We start from the raw sequence: 19,943 nt of genomic DNA on the forward strand, positions 1-19,943 counted from the left end.
TTAGCCATGCATAAAATTCTTTGCTGAGTATTTAAAGCCATCTTGCTAGGTTTTTTTTTTTTTTCCCCATGACTGGTGGGGTTTTTTCATTTTGTATTCTGTCTCCTTCTCCCCATCCTTCAATGCTTCTTCTTCTTCAGTAGAATTCATTTTGATCTTCAGGACGTTTTACTTTCAACGTTGAGAGAAACGATGATTACTATGTCTTTTTCTTGCCTAATTTGCTTTTATTAAAAAAGATGAATATTTATTAATTATATTAAATAAATATTAAAATATTATAATTAATATTTATGAATATTTATTAATCATATGTATCAAATATCTATACATTAAACATGTTACCTATGAGGAAACCACTTTATTTTATCACAAAAAAAGACTTGGAAACTTAAAGAAAGGGAGGAAGAAAAGAAAAGAAAAAGTAAGCCTTTGTTACTGTCCCCAGAGGTTTATAACCTAATAGTAAAATGAAAATTCATATATACACAAAGTAATATTTCAAACATTTAAAAACAAGGAATGGCACAGGTGGCTGCAAGTGCAAGTGGTCATCTCACCATGGCCACCTTGGCATATCCCAGTAAAACAGGAGGGAAGGGGGCAGGGCACAACCTTTAAAAGAATGACATAGCCATAGGACATGACAAAAACTGGTTAGAACCAACTAGGTCCAAGATGGCAGAATATTCGACTTCCAGTGGACCTTGAGCCTCATCACACGCTCCTTGTAATACATTAGCTAAATGACACACCCACCAGCGTCATGACAGTTCTGAGGCTAATCACAAAAGGCCATAAAGTGGGCGGTGGCCCAATTCCTGGAAATCTCCACCCCTTCCCCAAAATAACTGGAATAATCCTCCCACTCATTAGCCTCTGAAATTACCCAGACCATAGAAACTGACCACACCATGTTTCTCCTAAGGCCTCTCACTTTCCAAGATGGCCCACACTCTGTCTGTGGAGTGTGTTTCTCTCTAAATAAATCCACTTCTTACCTATCACTTTGTCTCTCACTGAATTCTTTCTGCAATGAGACATCAAGAACATCAAATTCACCAGGACCATATTGGCGAGACAGCCAGGAGAATTCGGTAAGCCTCAGCCTCTTGCCTCCCTTGCGCTCGAGAGGTGCTGCCTTACTTCCAGCCATCTCCATCTCTCTCTCCCTCTCTTTCTTATAGTCTGTCTCATTTTCAGACCTGTTGCCACAAAAATGTGGGCGCAGGACAAGCAGTTAAAAGCCATCAGGGTGCTTGGCGTGGAAAAGAAGTCTCTGTGAGAGGATAAGTGGATTGTGGAACAGACTACAGAGACGCTAGGTCTGTCCACCCACCTCAAGGCAATTGCCACGCAATGATTTCAGGCTCATAGTTAAAAGCATAACACTGCCCCCTCCCTGCGGCTACTGTCATAGGCTTATTACTGGTCCACCTACACCTAATTATCCTTGTCTCAACTCTGCATCCCTACCTCACTCTTTCCACTCTTATCTCGTGCCTTACTCTGCCGCAAATGGGGAAAAAGAAATCTGCCAGGTACTCTCCAACCTTGCTGGTAGGTCTTTCACTTCCTAATGTTACATATGGGCAGGGCATGTCAGGGAAAGTTTCCAGCCATCGTCACAGGCAACCAGGGACCCGAGCCGTAGGATCTTTGCCGTCTGGGTTTGCCTTATCCACCATTTGATTAACTGTTAACAGGTCCAGTTGTGTAAAAATATGAAATACAGCCTTACTTAGTGTTTGTGCCATGGTTACAGCAGCTGTGATCCCTTTGGGAGCTCCCTCATGCGGTAGGCAGGCTGTGCTCATGACCCCCAGGTATCAGGAGGAGGATGGTCCTGAACCACATGGTTGGGACTCAGGGTAGTGAGACCATCTTTCACCTCCCCACCCCCCACCTCCTGGTGTTTGGCTGGCCCCTCCAGGGTCTGCCCTGACCCCACCCTGTTAGGGCAGGGCAGGCAACTCAAGCTTGGTGGGTCACACACATGACCGCGCCCGGGGATACATGCTTGGGAAATGACCCGAATTTGCTGTGCTTGCCTCCCCAGGGTCACGAGATTTGGAGTGTCCTTCCAGGGTCATAGGGCCTTCCGTCCCCCTAACTACAGTCACGGTGCCTCCACTTCAGCTGCCATATCCGCCCCTGCACCCAGCCCCACTGGTCACTGGCCAGAGCACATGTGGGAAGAGGGGAGGGCGAGGATGGCACCAAGGCCCCAGGGGTGCCGCCCACAAAAAGAAATGGAAAAGAGAGGGTTTTTTTCCTTTTTCACAAACCATCTCCCTAAATGGCCAGTGCCTGTTTTCCAAAACTTACCACCTTTGTAGAGAAAAAGGCTGGGACTTAAGTAGGTCCTAGAACCATGAGGATGTCCATTCCAGGGCAACATATCCCAGAATACAGCGATTAATCTATAGAAGCTATAGAGAAACCTTCAGGAAGGTCACTTATCCTGGGTGCTGCAGATGCCAGGATAGGACACGTGTCCCAGAATGCTGGGGCCAAAAAGACTGCCACGTGGGGAAGTAGCTAACCCACATTGTGGATAAAGTCGACAGGACTAGGGGAATGGGGACACCTGGAACCAGTCCTGTCTTAGCCCCTATGGGACCTCTTAATGCTAGTGCTCCTCTCTGGTACAGGAGCATTCTCTCCCTGAAGGAACAATGGGGAACACCTCCTCCATCCCCAAGGACTCACCCCTCGGGTGCATTTTGAGTCACTGGGACAAATTTTCTCTAGATTCTTTAAAACAAAAAAAGCTCATTTTCTTTTGTGATGAAGTCTGGCCCCAATATAAACTTGAGGACGATGAGGCCTGGCCAGAAAATGGGAGCCTCAACTATAGTGCCATCCTACAGCTAGACATCTTTTGCAAAAGGCAGGGGAAATGGACAGAAGTTCCTTATGTACAGGCTTTTATGGCCCTAAGAGAAAACCTGGAGCTATGCAAGTCCTACGTTAGGGAACCCCGCCAGCTGGGACCCATTCGGGCTACACAAAAGCCCTCTCTAGTGGCACCCAGAAGAACAGGAGCCCCAGACAGAGGACCCAAACCCCAATACTCTTCCACCATCTTCAGTCTCTCCGCTGCCCTACTGTCCTATAAGCCTCTTTATGCTTCCATACCAGAAATGTAGCCAGAGCCTCTTTGCCCCCTTCAGGAAGTAGTAGTGTTCCCAGTGAATTTGAGGTTCTTTATGTCTCACTGCAGACAGAATTCAATGAGAGGCAAAGTTATAGGTAAGAAGTGGATTTACCTAGAAAGAAACATACTCCACAGACAGAGTGTGGGCCATCTCAGAAGGCAAGAGGCCTTGGGAGAAACATGGTGTGGTTAGTTTTTATGGGCTGGGTAATTTCATAGGCTAATGAGTGGGAGGATTATTCCAGTTATTTTGGGGAAGGGGTGGAGATTTCCAGGAATTGGGCCACCGCCCACTTTATGGCCTTTTGTGATTAGCCTCAGAACTGTCATGATGCTGGTGGGTGTGTCATTTAGCTAATGTATTACAAGGAGCATGTGATGAGGCTCAAGGTCCACTGGAAGTTAAATATTCTGCCATCTTGGACCTAGTTGGTTCTAACCAGTTTTTGTCATGTCCTATGGCTATGTCATTCTTTTAAAGGTTGTGCCCTGCCCCCTTCCCTCCTGTTTCATTCCCTCCCCCAGAGATTTTACTCCCATATTCTTACGGGAAGCAGAGGGGCGAAAGTCTGTCTTCTGTAACTGCTTCACTGCTGAGTAGGGGCATCGACCCTGCCTGTCAGGGAGTAAAAAATCTCTGTATGCCTGATCTAGGGGCCCCAGGGGCAGGACAACTCCTTGTTTTAAGTCGGTATGGGCTGGAATCCTCACATAGCCACCTTCTTGATGTGGAACTGTTGTAACTGTTTCCATAGCCTTTCTGTGGATCTTCTTGACGATGAAGTATTTTTTGTAACAGCATCATAGTACGAAATATCTAAAAATGACAAAAGACTTAAGAGGCATGGTTAAACATCTGAGTACAGCGTTATTGATAAAGAACCTTGGTTACAGTAACCAGAATTACAAATGATTACGTTTAACTTAACATACCAAATAACCCTAGTTAAATATTTTTCTTTGGGATACCACAGGGCCCCCCTAAAGCATCCCAAAGTTAGCTGGAAATCAAAAGAACTTTAATTAAAATTTGATATTTGGGAAGTTTGTCAAGAAGTTTTAAAACACTTGGTCAAATAAGATCATAGGGCACTGTGAGACAACACATTTCTCAACCAAAGTTACAAGAGATCTCAAAAGCAAATACAAATCACTTAAAGGCAAAGAAACTCACACAATCTGTTGTCAAAGGCAGCGTTTCAAGAATACTTTGGAGGGAGAAACCAAATGCAGTCTTGTCCTAGCCCATTCCCAACAAAATCCATTTACCTGACTAGATGTAATTCAATCTTAGAAAATCCTGATCATGCACAACTCTTTTCTCAGGGTCCACTTTCCACCAACCTTTCATCACTTTCTGTATCCATCACTTTATTTTTCCATCCAGAAACAGCCAGCTCTAAGTCAGACCTACTTCCTTTTCGCTTAATAAAATGCAATTCCATTCCTCATACTTTCTTTACTGAAAACACACATCCTACTTTTCTTAAAAGTTTTTTTTTCCATTTTAAGTTATTTTTCTTGCTAACAAATTTGCCAGATATACGGTAATAAGGTTTTATTTGACCTCTAGTAAACCTAGGTACAATAGAAGTACTATACTTAACATTGATGACTGTAAAGACGTGTCTGTATTAATCAGACCAACAAGCTTAAGCCACCTTTAATACCAGATATCAGTTTAGTATTGAATATTTCCCAGATGACATGAACCTGAAATTCATTTTGGCCAGTTTTATATTTCTGAGTATTTATATAAGCACTTAATTAAGTCAATTAAGTAGAGCTCTTTTACTAATTAATTTTCGTAATACCATACATTTAAAACACATATAGAGGGCTTCCCTGGTGGCTCAGTGGTTGAGAGTCCGCCTGCCGATGCAGGGGACACAGGTTCGTGCCCCGGTCCGGGAAGATCCCACATGCCGTGAGCGGCTGGGCCCGTGAGCCATGACCGCTGAGCCTGCGCGTCCGGAGCCTGTGCTCCGCAACGGGAGAGGCCACAAAAGTGAGAGGCCCGCATACCGAAAAAAAAAAACAAAAACAAAAAACACATATAGATACATATGAATACACAAACAAACAGAGAGACCTCATAGTTCTCATTTCAAAATTTCAGCCCTGAGTCAGGTACAACGTAAAACCCATCAATTACAAAAGGTTGGGTTCAAATTGGGCTTCTGGCAGATGGAACAAGTCAAGGTCACCTGTCTAGATGGCTAAACCCTTTTTACTAATGTTTACAGAAAAGACACTTAGGATTTCTACTTATACTTGACAAGTCTAGTTCTAAATTACTTTACTCCCTTTTGCAAAATTTGCATTTTATAAGGATGGCAGAGATGAGGGTTCCTGAGAAGACCAGGTAGGACTGGAATGTTACAGAGAGATTGGCATGGCACCAAAAGCACATATTTAATGAGAGCTCATATTTAATTTGAGATTAGGGGTTGGAGGCCTTGTCAAACCTCTGGTTTTATGGGGTGTTGGTGCCTGGAAGGGAAGTTATTAGTTTCCTTTAAGGTGATTTTTATAGGAGTGACGAACTTTGTCTTCCCTGGGATTCCCTGATCCCAGGCCTGCGGATCTATAAGTTTTTCAATTTCTGGGGAAATATTTTGGGTTGGACTGTCTGTGTCTTGTATAATACATAGTCCAGCCAAAAACACTCCTTGGCTTTGGTCTTCAGAGAGAGTAAGAGTTGCCCCCAAGGCTGAGAGAAAATTCCTCCCCAATAATGGGCTGGGGCATTCAGGCATGACAAGAAACTTGTGAGTTATAAGAGTCTTTCCCCAGGTGCCAGGTAGAGGGGTGGCGAAATATTTTAGTTTTGGCTTTCATCTGTCCCCAGTGATAGAGCAGGTTGAGGGGCAAGGGACCTAGCATGAGACATCAGGACAGAGTAAGTGGCTCTCGTGTCCACTGGAAATTGGACAAGCTTATCTGCCACGTCAGTGGTCACCCGTGGTTCCTCCCATGTGATGATGACAGTCTCCTCAGGAGCCTTGGGAGGTCCCGGTCCCATCAGTCAACCACTGTCATGACTGGCGTGGGGGAATTTCCTCACTCCCTTCAGTGCTCGGGGCATTCCCTCTTCCAGTGGCCCATCTTGTTGCAGAGTGGGCATGGCATTTTGGGTGTAGGCTGGGACCTGTTTCCTGTGCATTCCTTGCTCCAGTGTTCAGGACTCCCACAGCTGAGAAAGGCTCCCTTCCTTGGCAGAGGTCTTCTGGGAGTACTTTTGGGGTGATCAGGTGGTGGGTTAGGTCTTGTCATGATGGCTGCCAAAAGCCTGGCTTCCTGTCATTCCTTCCTTAAGTCACGCTGTTCCTTCTTTTCCTCCTCAGCCTGGTCTGTTGCTAAAAATACTGAAGGCTATGTCAATAAGAAGGTTGAGAGGGGTTTGGGACGCCATGGCAAGTTTTTGAAGCTTCCAACGGATGTCAGGGGCTGATTGGCTAATGGAAGTGGGCTGCAAATACAGTTTGTCCCTCGAAAGTATTTGGGTCTACATTCGTATACTTTCTGAGGGCATCTACCAATCGGGCCTGAAATAGGGCTGGATTTTCATCTTGGCCTTGGGTGATCTCTTTAACCTTATCATAGTTAACAGGTTTAATTATGCGTAGTTTCATCCCTTCAGTGAGGCAAAGGATCATGTGATCCCTACTAGTGATACCAGGCTGGCCTTGTTGATAGTCCCAATTGGGATCCATTAGAGGTACTGCTGTCACAGGGTTTCTATGTGGTTGGGCAACATGTAGCCTGTGCCCAAATTTGGGCCTTTTCCTCACTGGTGCAGCAGTGGGAAAGGACAATATTTACATTCTTCCAGGTAAGTCCAAGGAAAGAGTCAGGGCCCGCAATTCTTCACTGAAGCGGTTAGGGTCCTCCGAGAACCTGCCTAAGCAGGTGCAGCACTGGTCAAGGTCAGACAAGGAAAAAGGCGTGTAGACTTTGGCAATTCCCTGAGGCCCACCTACTGAAACAGGAGGGAAGGGGGCAGGGCACAGCCTTTAAAAGAATAACATAGCCCTAGGACATGACAAAAACTGGGTAGAACCAACTAGGTCCAAGATGGCGGAATATTCGACTTCCAGTGGACCTTGAGCCTCATTATATGTTCATTGTAATACATTAGCTAAATGACACACCCACCAGCGTCATGACAGTTCTGAGGCTAACCACCAAAGACCAAAAAGTGGGCGGTGGCCCAATTCCTGGAAATCTCCCCCCCTTCCCCGAAATAATTGGAATAATCCTCCCACTCATTAGCCTATGAAATTACCCAGCCCATAAAAACTAACCACACCGTGTTTCTCCCAAGGCCTCTTGCCTTCTGAGATGGCCCACACTCTGTGTATTGTCTTTAAAAAAAATCCACTTCTTACCTCTCATTTTGTTTCTCACTGAATTCTTTCTGCGATGAGACATCAAGAACCTCAAATTCACCGGGAACACCAGGGACCCCAGTTCTGGGTGTGAGGATGAAGTGGGCGAGGAGGGGTCTCCCACTTATAAAACATCTATTGAGTGATGGCAATTGTATCAGATGTTTCACCTGTTACCTCACTGAATCTGCTTAACAACCATACGGTATTACTGCTATTACTATTCTGAATTTTCTGGTGTGTGTGGAGACTGAGAGTTTCCGAGCTTTCATAACTAACTGGAGATGCCACAGCTGGGTGAACAGTGAGCTAGGACTCAAACCCAGGGTACCACCTTGCAGGACTCCTAGTGCCATCAGGGTGCGTGACAAGTGTTAAGGGTATGAGGTCCAGAGTACATTCAAGGGCAACAAAGAGTGATTACAAAATTTGTGTATTATGTGATGCTTGTTTTTCCAGAAAACTCTTGTGTTTGTATTGTGACAACTACCAGATGAACCTTCAAAGAGAGGGTGTGGTTATTTGAGAACCCATCTCTCTTTCTCTTAGGTGGAAGAGGCTGAAGCCGCCCCTGGGCAATGGCCTGGTGATCAAGGGAAGACTCCTCTCTCAGGTTCTTCCAGTCCTGAAAGATGTATTCCACCTAACTCTTTCTTTTCTTGGGTCATTCCCAGCCAAATGCCACCATATCTGAGGTCGCTTTGAGAACCCTAGAGAAGTTTGTCAGCCTTCCCTACAGCTGGAGCCCCCAGCCTGTTGCAAATACAATGTGTTTCTTCCTTCCTGCCACCTTTACCTTCTCCAAGCTTATCTCCTTGAGCCCTTATGAGTTCTCCTGTCCAAAGTGTAACAGTGTTAATCTCCGTAATGCTGGGGTGGAGACAATCGTTCTGGGTCTACTCTGGGAAGGAAATTGCGCTAGATGTCGGAGGAAGGAGTTGAGTAGCAGAAGATGGAATCTTTGGTGTAGTGAGGGAGACAAGTTGAAATGCTGTGGGCTCAGATGGGAGGATGTGCAGGGCGTGCAGGACTGCTGGGCGGTGGACTTTGAATAGTCTGTGTACTCCCTTCAGAATGCTGTGTTCTCCTTTTACTGGCATGGCAGCCTGGAGTTATATTCCTCAAACTCACAAAATAGCCTCGCCTTTCTCCTTCTATTGCAGTGATTTTGTTCAGTTGATGGTGTCTCCAGGTGGTTCCTAGACAGCAAGAACTCTGTCTTCCACATAAGGCCTGCAGTAAGCACTCAGACACATTGACTGTCTGAAATAATGATTGAAGAGCCAAATAAATGAATGTGAGATTCATCCTCAGGGGGAGTGGGGAGAGTGTGATTTCCAGAGAAATTAAATGTGAGCTGATTCTGGAAGAGACTTAGAGTATGCCAGGTATGTGAGTGCCAGGACGTTTTCCAGATCCTCCTGGCAAGTGGAATGTTGCAACATTTTCTGAATCTCTACTCTCTTTCTTTATAGTAGAGTTTCTCAACTTCAGCACTATTGACCTCTTGGGCTGGACAATTCTCTATTGTAGGGGCTTGTCTGGTGCATTGTAGGATGTTTATCAGCATCCCTGGCGTCTACACACCACATGCCAGTAGCACGTTCTCCCCAAATTGTGACAAGAAATGTCCGCAGACATTGCCAGATGGAGACACAGTCACCTTGGGTTGAGACCTCAACCCAACAAGTGTTTTATACTCAACAAATGTCAGCTCTTGTTAGCCTTGAAAAGCGCCAATCTATAAAATCAAACAGTCATAGAAAATTATTCAATTAGTCTTACCATTTTTGAGAAACTGCCATGGACCCGTCAGACTATACTGAGTGTTTTCTACACATTCTATCCAATCCTCAAGTATGATAATCCTCATTTTATAGATGAGGAAGCAGGATCAGAGGACTCAGATAATGTGCCCACGTGGCAGAATCAGTATGTTTCTGACCCTAATGCGTCGTGGCAGGGCTTGTTACACTGTTTTCTACGTGTCTCCCACTTACTTCTACTTTCTTTGCAAACAGACAGTCTTCTGTACATGTGTGAATTGGGCAGGACACATGTAGGCTGAAGTTTAAAAGGAAATCACATGTATGGACTATGTCCAGATACAAAAATAAATACTCTGATAAATATGGACCTTGAAAAATATCATAGCTACTCTAACTTAAAGTAATCACAAGAAGTCAAAATCAAGCCAGAAGAACTTTCTTCCCAGATGTCCTTACAGTATGTAAATGGAGATGTAAGAAATATTTAGCCCAAATGACTGTTTTCATTAAAAAGATTTCCAATCAGAATTATTTCTACAATTATGTTAGCTCTAATAACATTACAAAAGCACGGTCTTCAAAATATTAATAAATAACAATGAATTTGCAGAATGTTGAAACCATACTGAACGTACCTTAGGTCATAAAGGTTTGCAGTAGAACAGAATTCAGCTGCACTCTGTCCCCCTTTTTTCCTCAGAAAAGGACTGCAGGGGGCGTGCATGGACTCCTGTGGGCAAAGTGGGCTTACAGATATTTATTTTAAAATTTATTTATTTTTATTTTTGGCTGTGTTGGGTCTTCGTTGCTACGGCGGGCTTTCTCTAGTTGCGGCGAGCAGGGGCTACTCTTTGTTGCGGTGCACGGGCTTCTCATTGCGGTGGCTTCTCTTGTTGCAGAGCACGGGCTCTAGGCATGTGGGCTCAGTAGTTGTGGCACGTGGGCTCAGTAGCTGTGGCTCGCAGGCTCTAGAGCGCAAGCTCAGTAGTTGTAGCACCCATGCTTAGTTGCTCCGCGGCATGTGGGGTCTTCCCGGACCAGGGCTCGAGCCCATGTCCCCTGCATTGGCAGGCGGATTCTTAACCACTGCGCCACCAGGGAAGCCCCCAGATATTTTAAAAGAACTGCTTCACCTCTGTTTTTCATTTCTCTAGAAATTCTAATAACAAAGGCTTGAGAGTGCTGAAGCAGATAATCATTAGTCCCATTTAGGCTTTTGTTTTTAAGGTAAAAACCATGTTATTTCAGTAGCAACTGCTATGCCTAGGCAGTGCTGATGTAAGTGCTTTTCCAAGCAGCCTTCATTTTTGTTGTCAAACTGAATAAAACATATGAAAGGCGGCAACCAAGGGAGGCAGCACGATGCATCCACTTTTTGAAAACAAGCTTTGTCCTTTTTAAATGGAATTCTGTTCCAGTTTTGGCTTCTGGGATGTTCTGTTTTGCACCAGGAGTGACTGCACCATATTAGGGCACATCTGTCCTCCCCGCGGCTTGAAATGAGTAACACGAGCTGAGTTCACAAAGTTTGATTCTGCCTGTGCGCATCTGAAAAGGTTGGATGCCCTTTAAAGACATGTTTGATTGCCGAGCGTGTGTTGACCCTGTTTGATATCCTTCACGGACTGCATGACTGAACTAAGCTGAAGTTTCCCCATCACCAGCCTGGGGAAACGGGCGGCTCTTTGGCGCCTGCTGGAGAGGTTGTTCTCCGAGTCCGCTCTGCCACCTAGTGGTCGGCGGTGGCATTTCCTGTGCCCGACCAAGCTAGTTTCGGGAAAAGTCATTTTAGCTGTTGAATACTGTGATGAATTATGACAGAAAACAGAGACACTCTTAGCAAAGAACGCAGTCCAAGAGAGACCCGAAACAAGCCCTGCAACATGATGCATACCAGATTTCGAATATGGAAGAAGCACTAAATAATTGGTCTTAGAAAAAAGCATGATTGTGAATTGCAAGATATTTTTCCTTTTTTTCCCTGAGCCTTCATGATTAAAATAATAATAATGATAGAGGTAGAATTGATTTAGACAAAGGCTTCAGATTTATATTGGCCTTTTAGGACTCTCTAAGAACTTTCACATGTATTTTCATATCAGATATTTAAACATTTTTTAAGTTATCGATATATTTTACAGATTTATAATCCCAGAAAAATTTTATTCCATAACTAGGGGGAAGGGAGTTAATTTCTCATGAGTGTCCTTCACTTTCCTCTAAACTTAGTACTCTCAAATTGTTCTTTCGTATTTTCTCCTTCCCTTACTCCTTTTAAATTTTAAAAAGATGTCAAACTATCAACTGCAGTGGTTTTCAAACGTTGTTGAATGTGACCCACAGTACAAAATACACTTTACATCATGACTATATATTGAATGTGTGGGTGTGTGTGTGCACATGCGCTAATCAGAACTTTTATGAAACAGTACTGTTATCATTATGTGGTTCGTGTTCTGCTATGTCCCATTCAATTCTGTTTATTTCCTTTTCTTTTTTATTCTCATGCTGGCCCACTAATTGGCTCCTGACTTACATTTTGAAAAACTAAGTGAATCAATTCTGTTTGTGCTGCTAGATGGAATGAAGTGAAAACGGTCTGGAAATCTCTATATACTCAGAGATGAAATCAAGAACCATCCTATATGTACAGAGTTGTAATTAACCCACATGGAAGGATGACCCTCCTCCCAGAATCCAGGAGGGCTCTGGAAGGTGCTTGTCTCGCCCACCGGCAGGATCATGTTCAGTTTTGAGCTCCTTGCCTGGAGGCTGGGCCTGTACCACTTCAGTAGCAACGCCCTGAATGTCCCAGGGACCCCACAGCCCCCAGCTCCCAGCCTGGACAGGAACCTGCTGTAAATCCCAGAGCGGATCTAGAGCCACCACCACCACCCCCCCTTCTGCTCCTATGTGATAACCCCGTTTGCCCTTATGCAGGCTGCATTCCTAGAACTCCTGCCTGGGACCACTTGCAAAGTACTAAGGTCAGCAGGCTTACAGGCCTCTCTGTTCCCACCACCTGTTTCTTCCTGAGCATTAAAAAGCAATCTTTCCCTTAGCTCTCCTCACCAACATAAGTCAATTCAATGAGCACTAACCATGAACTCCCTTGACTCAAAATATACTAACTGTACAGCATAGAGGCTGTTGAGTCAGGATGAGGAAAAGAGCATGGAGCATAGACGTGACGTCCCTTTCTCGGAAAAAGCACCTTAAACAGAATACATTTAGTCCAGGTTTATCGTTGTTTCATCTCGGTCTCAACTAGAACCCCTGATTCTTAGGAAGTCACATATTAATTATGAAAGGATAGCTGTACAGGAAGAAAGGCGTTGAGTGACTATCATGTATAATAAGAACTTTTAGATATTCTGTGTTGAAGTCCTTATGAACTTTAGATCAGGTTCTAATGATGTCATACTGTGTACTAACAAGACATCAATTGTCAAGCCTCCAGAATGGGAAGATCCTTTTTATGAGATGAATATGGCACAGTGGCATGGAGCCCAGAGAAAAGGTGATGGAAAATGTCTCAGGTACAGGGACCTGAATGAAGGTTGGGGGAGGGAGATCTTTCTTATTTGCCTAATGTTTAGGCCACTGCACCATCCCTTAATGCTCAAAGATCAACGTGTTTGCAGCTCAGAAGACTTTATCTCAAAGCTCTGTCTCTGCTAGAGTATTTAAAGACCAATTGACTGTATATACATGGATTTATTTCTGGTTACATTAGTCTCTATTTAGGCCAGGAAAGACATATCTTGTTTTATTGCACTTAGCTTTACTGCTCTTCACAGATAATTGCATTTTTAACAAATTGAAAGTTTGTAGCAACCCTGCATCAAGCAAGTCTATCAGTGCCATTTTTCTAACAGCATTATTTTTTAATTAAAGTATGTACATTGTTTTTTCAGGCATAGTGCTAATGCACACAGTATCTGAAACTTTTAAGTGATATTAGATAGTGAATTAGTGTTGAATTATAAAAAGAACAATGGCTACTGGTAAGTATGCCAAAGATTTCAGGTCAAAGATCACCTAACAATTTGTGGTTCACAGGTTTTCTGATGATGAGGCAAGATACCCCTAGACACCAGAAACACCAGGACAGGTATTTAATCAACCCATTATAGAAAGCTGGTCCTAAGTGTAGGTGTCTTTCCTCAATTCTGGTTTCTTTTATATTCTGTATTCCAACAAAGCATGATTGGACTGGAATATTGTATAACGTGCATTGCCCTCACGATTCACAGAAATGAACTGAAAGAGAGAATTGATCTCCGGCTTATTTCCAAAATTCCGACTTATATTCTTCACTGTTATCGGTCAACTGGGCAAAATAAGTTGATATTAATTTGTACAAACATAATGTGTTATTTGCAGTGAACAATGTGACATTTCCTTAAAAACTACGTGCTTTTTAAAATTATGTTATCCATGTCCTGTATCTCATCTAAGGTGTAAGTCCTCGGAAGGCAGAGTCTTGACTTATGGAATTCAGCGGCACCAATCTTAATGCCCTAAAGCTAGTAGTGGTTCAGTGAGAAGTGCTGATGTAGCAGATGACAGTTATGTTAATAAGGACCCTTTCAGGTGCAGATGACAGTAACCTTTCTCAGGTAGCCCAGGCAGCAAAGGAAATGGTTGGCTTACATAACTGGCAAGTTCAAAGAGGCAGTGTTGACTTCAGGAATGGCTAGATCTAGGTTTGAGAGGCCATGATGATCATACTGTCTCTATTCCCCCACATTCCCTCCCATCTCTCTCCTTCCCCCATATCTCTTGCTTGCTTGAAGCAAGCAAACACAGATTTTTCCATGTGGGTATAAATAGAGTCACCAGCACCCAGGCATCCCAAGGAACAGAGAGTTACCCATCTCTCCTCTGTGTTTGCTTGCTTCACAGATTTTTCCATGTGGGTCTAAATAGAGTCACCAGCACCCAGGAATCCCAAGGAACAGAGAATTACCCTCTCTCTTTCCAACATCCATGTCAATTCCCCATATTTACTCTTACAGCTCCTCTTTTTTTTTTTTTTTTTTTTGGCGGTACGCGGGCCTCTCACTGTTGTGGCCTCTCCCGTTGCGGAGCACAGGCTCCGGATGTGCAGGCTCAGCGGCCATGGCTCACGGGCCCAGCCGCTCCCCAGCAGGTGGGATCTTCCCGGACCGGGACACGAACCCGCGTCCCCTGCATCGGCAGGCGGACTCTCAACCACTGCGCCACCAGGGAAGCCCAATACATTACTTTTTCTGTGTGTTAAAGAGATAATATAATGGAAAGTGATTTATGCGTATTTCCCCCCTTGCTCCAGGTTGCTGTTGCTCATTCCAGTGAGGCTTACGGGGCTGGAATTGCCTTAAAGTTGCTTATGTTTGAAGCCTGGGTTAGGAAAATGCCCAGGTGGATAAAATGCAAATGAATAAGATCAATTTCTCACGTAGTGTGATGATAAAGCTATGCTGGATGAGTATCATATATGCAGCTACTATTTTTCCCCTACTTTTCAAAGAAAGAGAAGGAAGGAAGATCTTGTTTGATGACAACATCATGCGGAAGTATATGTGGTCTGTATTTAGAAAGGTGGAAGTTGTGGAGAAAAAGCACAATGTTCAGTGCATGTCACCAGCCAATCGTGCTGCCTACCTTGAACAAATCGATCTCTGCCTGCCCTGTGCTGTTCACCTTTATTTAATTTATCTATTTTTATCGAAATAAAGTTGACAACTCCTCAGCTTTAAAATAAGGGGATGAACTGATGTGCTGGACTCTCCCAGGTTCGCCTCTAATATAGGTCCTATTATCCAGTAATAGGAGGAGTGCTACTTTTAAAGGATGCAATGCAAAGAACAAATCAAATGAAGGCAGAAATGGTCCTGACTCCATCTTTTCTCTTTTCTCCCCAGACTATGTCAGAGAGTCACCATGACCTTGCACAATAACAATACAACCTCACCTTTGTTTCCGAACATCAGCTCTTCCTGGATTCACGGCCCTTCCGATGCAGGGCTGCCCCCAGGAACGGTTACTCATTTTGGCAGCTACAACATTTCTCGGGCAGCTGGGAATTCCTCCTCTCCAAATGGCACCACCAGTGACCCTCTGGGAGGTCATACCATCTGGCAGGTGGTCTTCATTGCATTCTTAACGGGCGTCCTGGCCTTGGTGACCATCATCGGCAACATCCTGGTGATAGTGGCATTCAAGGTCAACAAGCAACTGAAGACCGTCAACAACTACTTCCTCTTAAGTCTGGCCTGTGCCGACCTGATTATTGGGGTCATTTCAATGAATCTGTTTACTACCTACATCATCATGAACCGATGGGCTTTAGGGAACTTGGCCTGTGACCTCTGGCTTTCCATTGACTACGTGGCTAGCAATGCCTCCGTCATGAATCTTCTAGTCATTAGCTTTGACAGGTACTTTTCCATCACGAGGCCGCTCACGTACCGAGCCAAACGAACAACAAAGCGAGCTGGTGTGATGATAGGTCTGGCTTGGGTCATCTCCTTCATCCTTTGGGCTCCTGCCATCTTGTTCTGGCAATACTTTGTTGGGAAGAGAACTGTGCCTCCAGGGGAGTGCTTCATCCAGTTCCTCAGTGAGCCCACCATCACCTTCGGCACGGCCATCGCCGCCTTTTATATGCCTGTCACCATCATGACTATTTTATACTGGAGGATCTATAAGGAAACTGAAAAACGTACCAAAGAGCTTGCTGGGCTGCAGGCCTCTGGGACAGAGGCAGAGGCAGAGACCTTTGTCCATCCCACAGGTAGTTCTCGAAGCTGCAGCAGCTATGAGCTTCAACAGCAAAGCATGAAACGCTCAGCCAGGAGGAAGTACGGACGCTGCCACTTCTGGTTCACAACGAAGAGCTGGAAGCCCAGTGCCGAGCAGATTGACCAAGACCACAGCAGCAGTGACAGCTGGAATAACAACGACGCTGCTGCCTCCCTGGAAAATTCTGCTTCCTCCGACGAGGAGGACATGGGCTCGGAGACAAGAGCCATCTACTCCATCGTGCTCAAGCTTCCGGGTCACAGCACCATCCTCAGCTCCACCAAGTTACCCTCGTCAGACAACCTGCAGGTGCCGGAGGAGGAGCTGGGGGCAGTGGACTTAGAGACGAAAGCCAGCAAACTCCAGGCCCAAAAGAGCATGGACGACGGAGGCAGTTTTCAGAAAAGCTTCTCCAAGCTTCCCATCCAGTTGGAGTCAGCCATGGACACGGCCAAGGCCTCTGATGTCAACTCCTCAGTGGGCAAGACCACGGCCACTCTGCCTCTGTCCTTCAAGGAAGCTACTCTGGCCAAGAGGTTTGCTCTGAAGACCAGAAGCCAGATCACTAAGCGGAAACGGATGTCCCTCATCAAGGAGAAGAAGGCGGCCCAGACCCTCAGCGCCATCTTGCTTGCCTTCATTATCACCTGGACCCCCTACAACATTATGGTTCTGGTGAACACCTTTTGTGACAGCTGCATCCCCAAAACCTATTGGAATCTGGGCTATTGGCTGTGCTACATCAACAGCACCGTGAACCCCGTGTGCTATGCCCTGTGCAACAAAACATTCAGAACCACTTTCAAGATGCTACTGTTGTGCCAGTGTGACAAAAGGAAGAGGCGCAAGCAGCAGTACCAGCAAAGACAGTCAGTCATTTTCCACAAACGGGCGCCCGAGCAGGCCTTGTAGGATGAGGTGTGTTGTCAGTAGCAGTCACCAAACGCACACATCAACCCGCAGACCTTAGGAGGGAGTGAGGCGAGGGGGGGTGATTTCTGGCGCTGATAAAAAATGTCTTTATCACCCAGATGTGAAAGAAGCTGCCTGTTTACCGATCCATTAAATAAATCCATTTTCATATCAAAAGTCAAATACCAATTCAGCCAAAAATAAATAAATAAGCATATTACTGGATATGAAGAAATTTATTCTGAAATAGACTTTGTTTTTTCTTAAAGAGAAAGAAATAATTGTTTCATAGCAATTATATACCCAAATTGGTCTGCCTGGGCCTTTTCATTCCCATTAGCTCTGGAATCTCGGTGAGGATAACTAGCTGGCCCAGTTGCCCTGTCCTCCCCAAGGGTCCCCAAAGTGTCGATCCACATCCCACGTGGAACACGTCAGGCTAGTGAATCCGCGGTTCTGAAATTCTTTCGTACGTTGCAAAGCCTCACCTTCTCGTCCCTGTAGAGCTCCCTGTCTTCTCATTGGTGTGTCGTTGAACTCTATTTGTGGACTTGATTCTTGATTCTTGCAAAGTACTGTTTTGTGCAGTTCAAGTTTCGTACAAATAAAAGATGCATAAGTATATATGTATATATATGTGTGTGTGTGTGTGTGTGAATTACACGCACACACACACAGTGTATATAATACAGTGGGAATCACTGAACCGGCAAATTATTCCGGCAATATATTCTTTCAGTACTTTGGTGACTGACGTTTCTCTAGGATCCTAACACAACGTAAAAGTGAACTTAAACCCCGCGTAGTGTTTTGGGGACCAGGGCTGTTTTCCCGGAGACTATGCAGCAATGAACAACCAGGCCCTCTGGGCGGGTCTGTGTGGAGCGGTCAGCCTGGTGAGTCAGATGAGCACCAGGGTTCGACCAGACTCTGAGTAAGCTGTTACCCCTGTGGACACCCTCAACAGAGCTAAATCGAATGGGGGCCCCTCTGAGCTCTAAGAATGAACCACATCCACATGTCTGAATTTAATGGTCCAAATCTGAATGTTTCCAAACAAAACCTTTGCTATCTTACCTGCTTGAAACTCAGTAATAGTGACACGTTTGAATGGCATACACAGCATTACACGGAGCAAAGCAGAAGAGACCTTCTGAGGGGCAAAGAAGAACACGAGATCCGATTTCTTGCTACTTGACATATTTAAATGAAAAAGGGCTTACACCTTTTGTCACTTAGCTGGGGCCAGTGCTTTCTGCTGTTCATTGCGCAACCTTTACCCAGGAATGGGTGGGGTTCGTGAAGTCATAAGTCCTCTAAAGAAAGTATTACACTTTGAAAAGTATTGCTTCAAATTGATTTCCTTAGTACATTTCTAAAAAGTGATTTTGTATTCTCTTCTGAATTGGCCCAAACGCTAACTGTTCTATTTGGGGGAGGGGAGGGCTGCTGCTGTAGCCGTCGTCTGTGTTGCTGCTGTAGGTGTCAGGGTTCTTTTTTTTTTCCTTTTGTGGGCTGTGTGGGGAGTGGGAGGGGTGGGAGGTGGGGGGCTGAGGAGAAATCTTCCCTCTGTACAGGGTCTCCGCGGTGTGAACGCGGAGCCAGGGTAGAAGCTGCTTTTGTGTTCAGTGTGAGCTGGTGTTTACAGCAGGTGTTGACAACAGTGGACGTGTACTCAGTGGTGTCTGTGCTTCTGAACTATTTAATTTTGTGTTCTGTTTATATGACGATGTATTTATGCATATTTCACCGAGTTCTATTTAATGTTGATAAATATTACTCTTTAGTCTTCAGCAGGTGGTGTCCCTTGAAAGTGATTCTTTGAGGTCCACTTGAGCAATGGGTAGGGTATATCGAGCTTTCTTGTGGCTAAGAAGAGGAAAAAGTCATCCTGTTGGTGCCAGGAGGTACCTAACTCTTTCTAGGTAATAAAAAGTCAACTTTAACTTCAACATAATGGTTTAATACCGTTCTAGTTAAACCTGATGGGAACCGGTCAAAGCAACCATCCACCAGTGTATTTGAAATCACATGACGAGGGCAAAAAAAGGCAAATCGGCATAATTGAAAGAATTATTTTTTTGGCCCACATTCGACCAAAGAATAAGAAAAAACAGAGACTATTTTCTAACATGTATAGCAAACTACAGAATGTTATGTTATTAACCTGTGAAATGTCTAGTGAGCAAGTGCATCTATATTTTATTACTCACGTTGGCCTGGCACTAATAAATTTGTGAATGCTGATTCAAGTCTCCCTGTATATCAGTAATTCCCATTCTCTTTGAATCTCCTATCTTGCCTCCCTCTCAAAAGACTCTTTCCTGTATTTAAAAAGAAATAGAATTAAATTTAAGAAATGAAGAAACGTAAGCTTTAGCAGAACTGTGAAGGTTAATAACAACTCTACTTAAACATGATTATCTCCTCATCCTTGTCCTTTATATGATGCTGAGAATGGAAGAAAAGAAAGACGTCCAAGACGTCAGCTCTTCTGTTACTGGTTTAATTATCGAATTATTTTTAAATCTCTTGTGAATGAAAACTGCTTTTAAATACTGTCTACTGACTCTGTTTATAGAAATGTATGTCCAACTCTTAGGTCATTTTCAGAAAAAGAAAATAAGAAAAACAGATTCTTTTGAGTTTGGAAAATTTAGGAGTGTAATCAAAGATGTAGTGAAGTGTTTAAAACCAGACATAGCCACACATGCATTTCTCAAAGGACTTGTCACTAGAAAAGGTATTCAGCATTTACATAAGATCATCCCCCCAGATGGGAATCAAATTGTTTTCAATCCATATGAATGAGGTTTGCAGAGCTTTCATGATTATCCACTTTAATTGAGAGTAAAATAATCAAGCCTAAATAAACTACACGTGAAGAAAGCACCCCCAACACACACACACACACACACACAC

General features: G+C 44.3%; 1 protein-coding gene across 1 annotated transcript in view; it reads left to right on the top strand.

The window, feature by feature from the left end:
- The window catches only part of CHRM3 (cholinergic receptor muscarinic 3), a 361,979-nt gene extending 344,819 nt beyond the window's left edge, over positions 1-17,160 (top strand). The window contains exon 4 of the mRNA XM_029244602.1: positions 15,230-17,160. Within this exon, the coding sequence (XP_029100435.1) occupies positions 15,249-17,021 (1,773 nt within the window). The 5' untranslated portion in view covers positions 15,230-15,248 and the 3' untranslated portion in view covers positions 17,022-17,160. The remainder of the gene's footprint in view (positions 1-15,229) is intronic.
- The last annotated feature ends 2,783 nt before the right edge of the window (positions 17,161-19,943 follow it).

This window comes from Monodon monoceros, unplaced genomic scaffold (assembly GCF_005190385.1).
Source record: "Monodon monoceros isolate NGI ecotype Baffin Bay Population unplaced genomic scaffold, NGI_Narwhal_1 Super_Scaffold_4, whole genome shotgun sequence".
Classification (NCBI taxonomy): Eukaryota; Metazoa; Chordata; class Mammalia; order Artiodactyla; family Monodontidae; genus Monodon; species Monodon monoceros.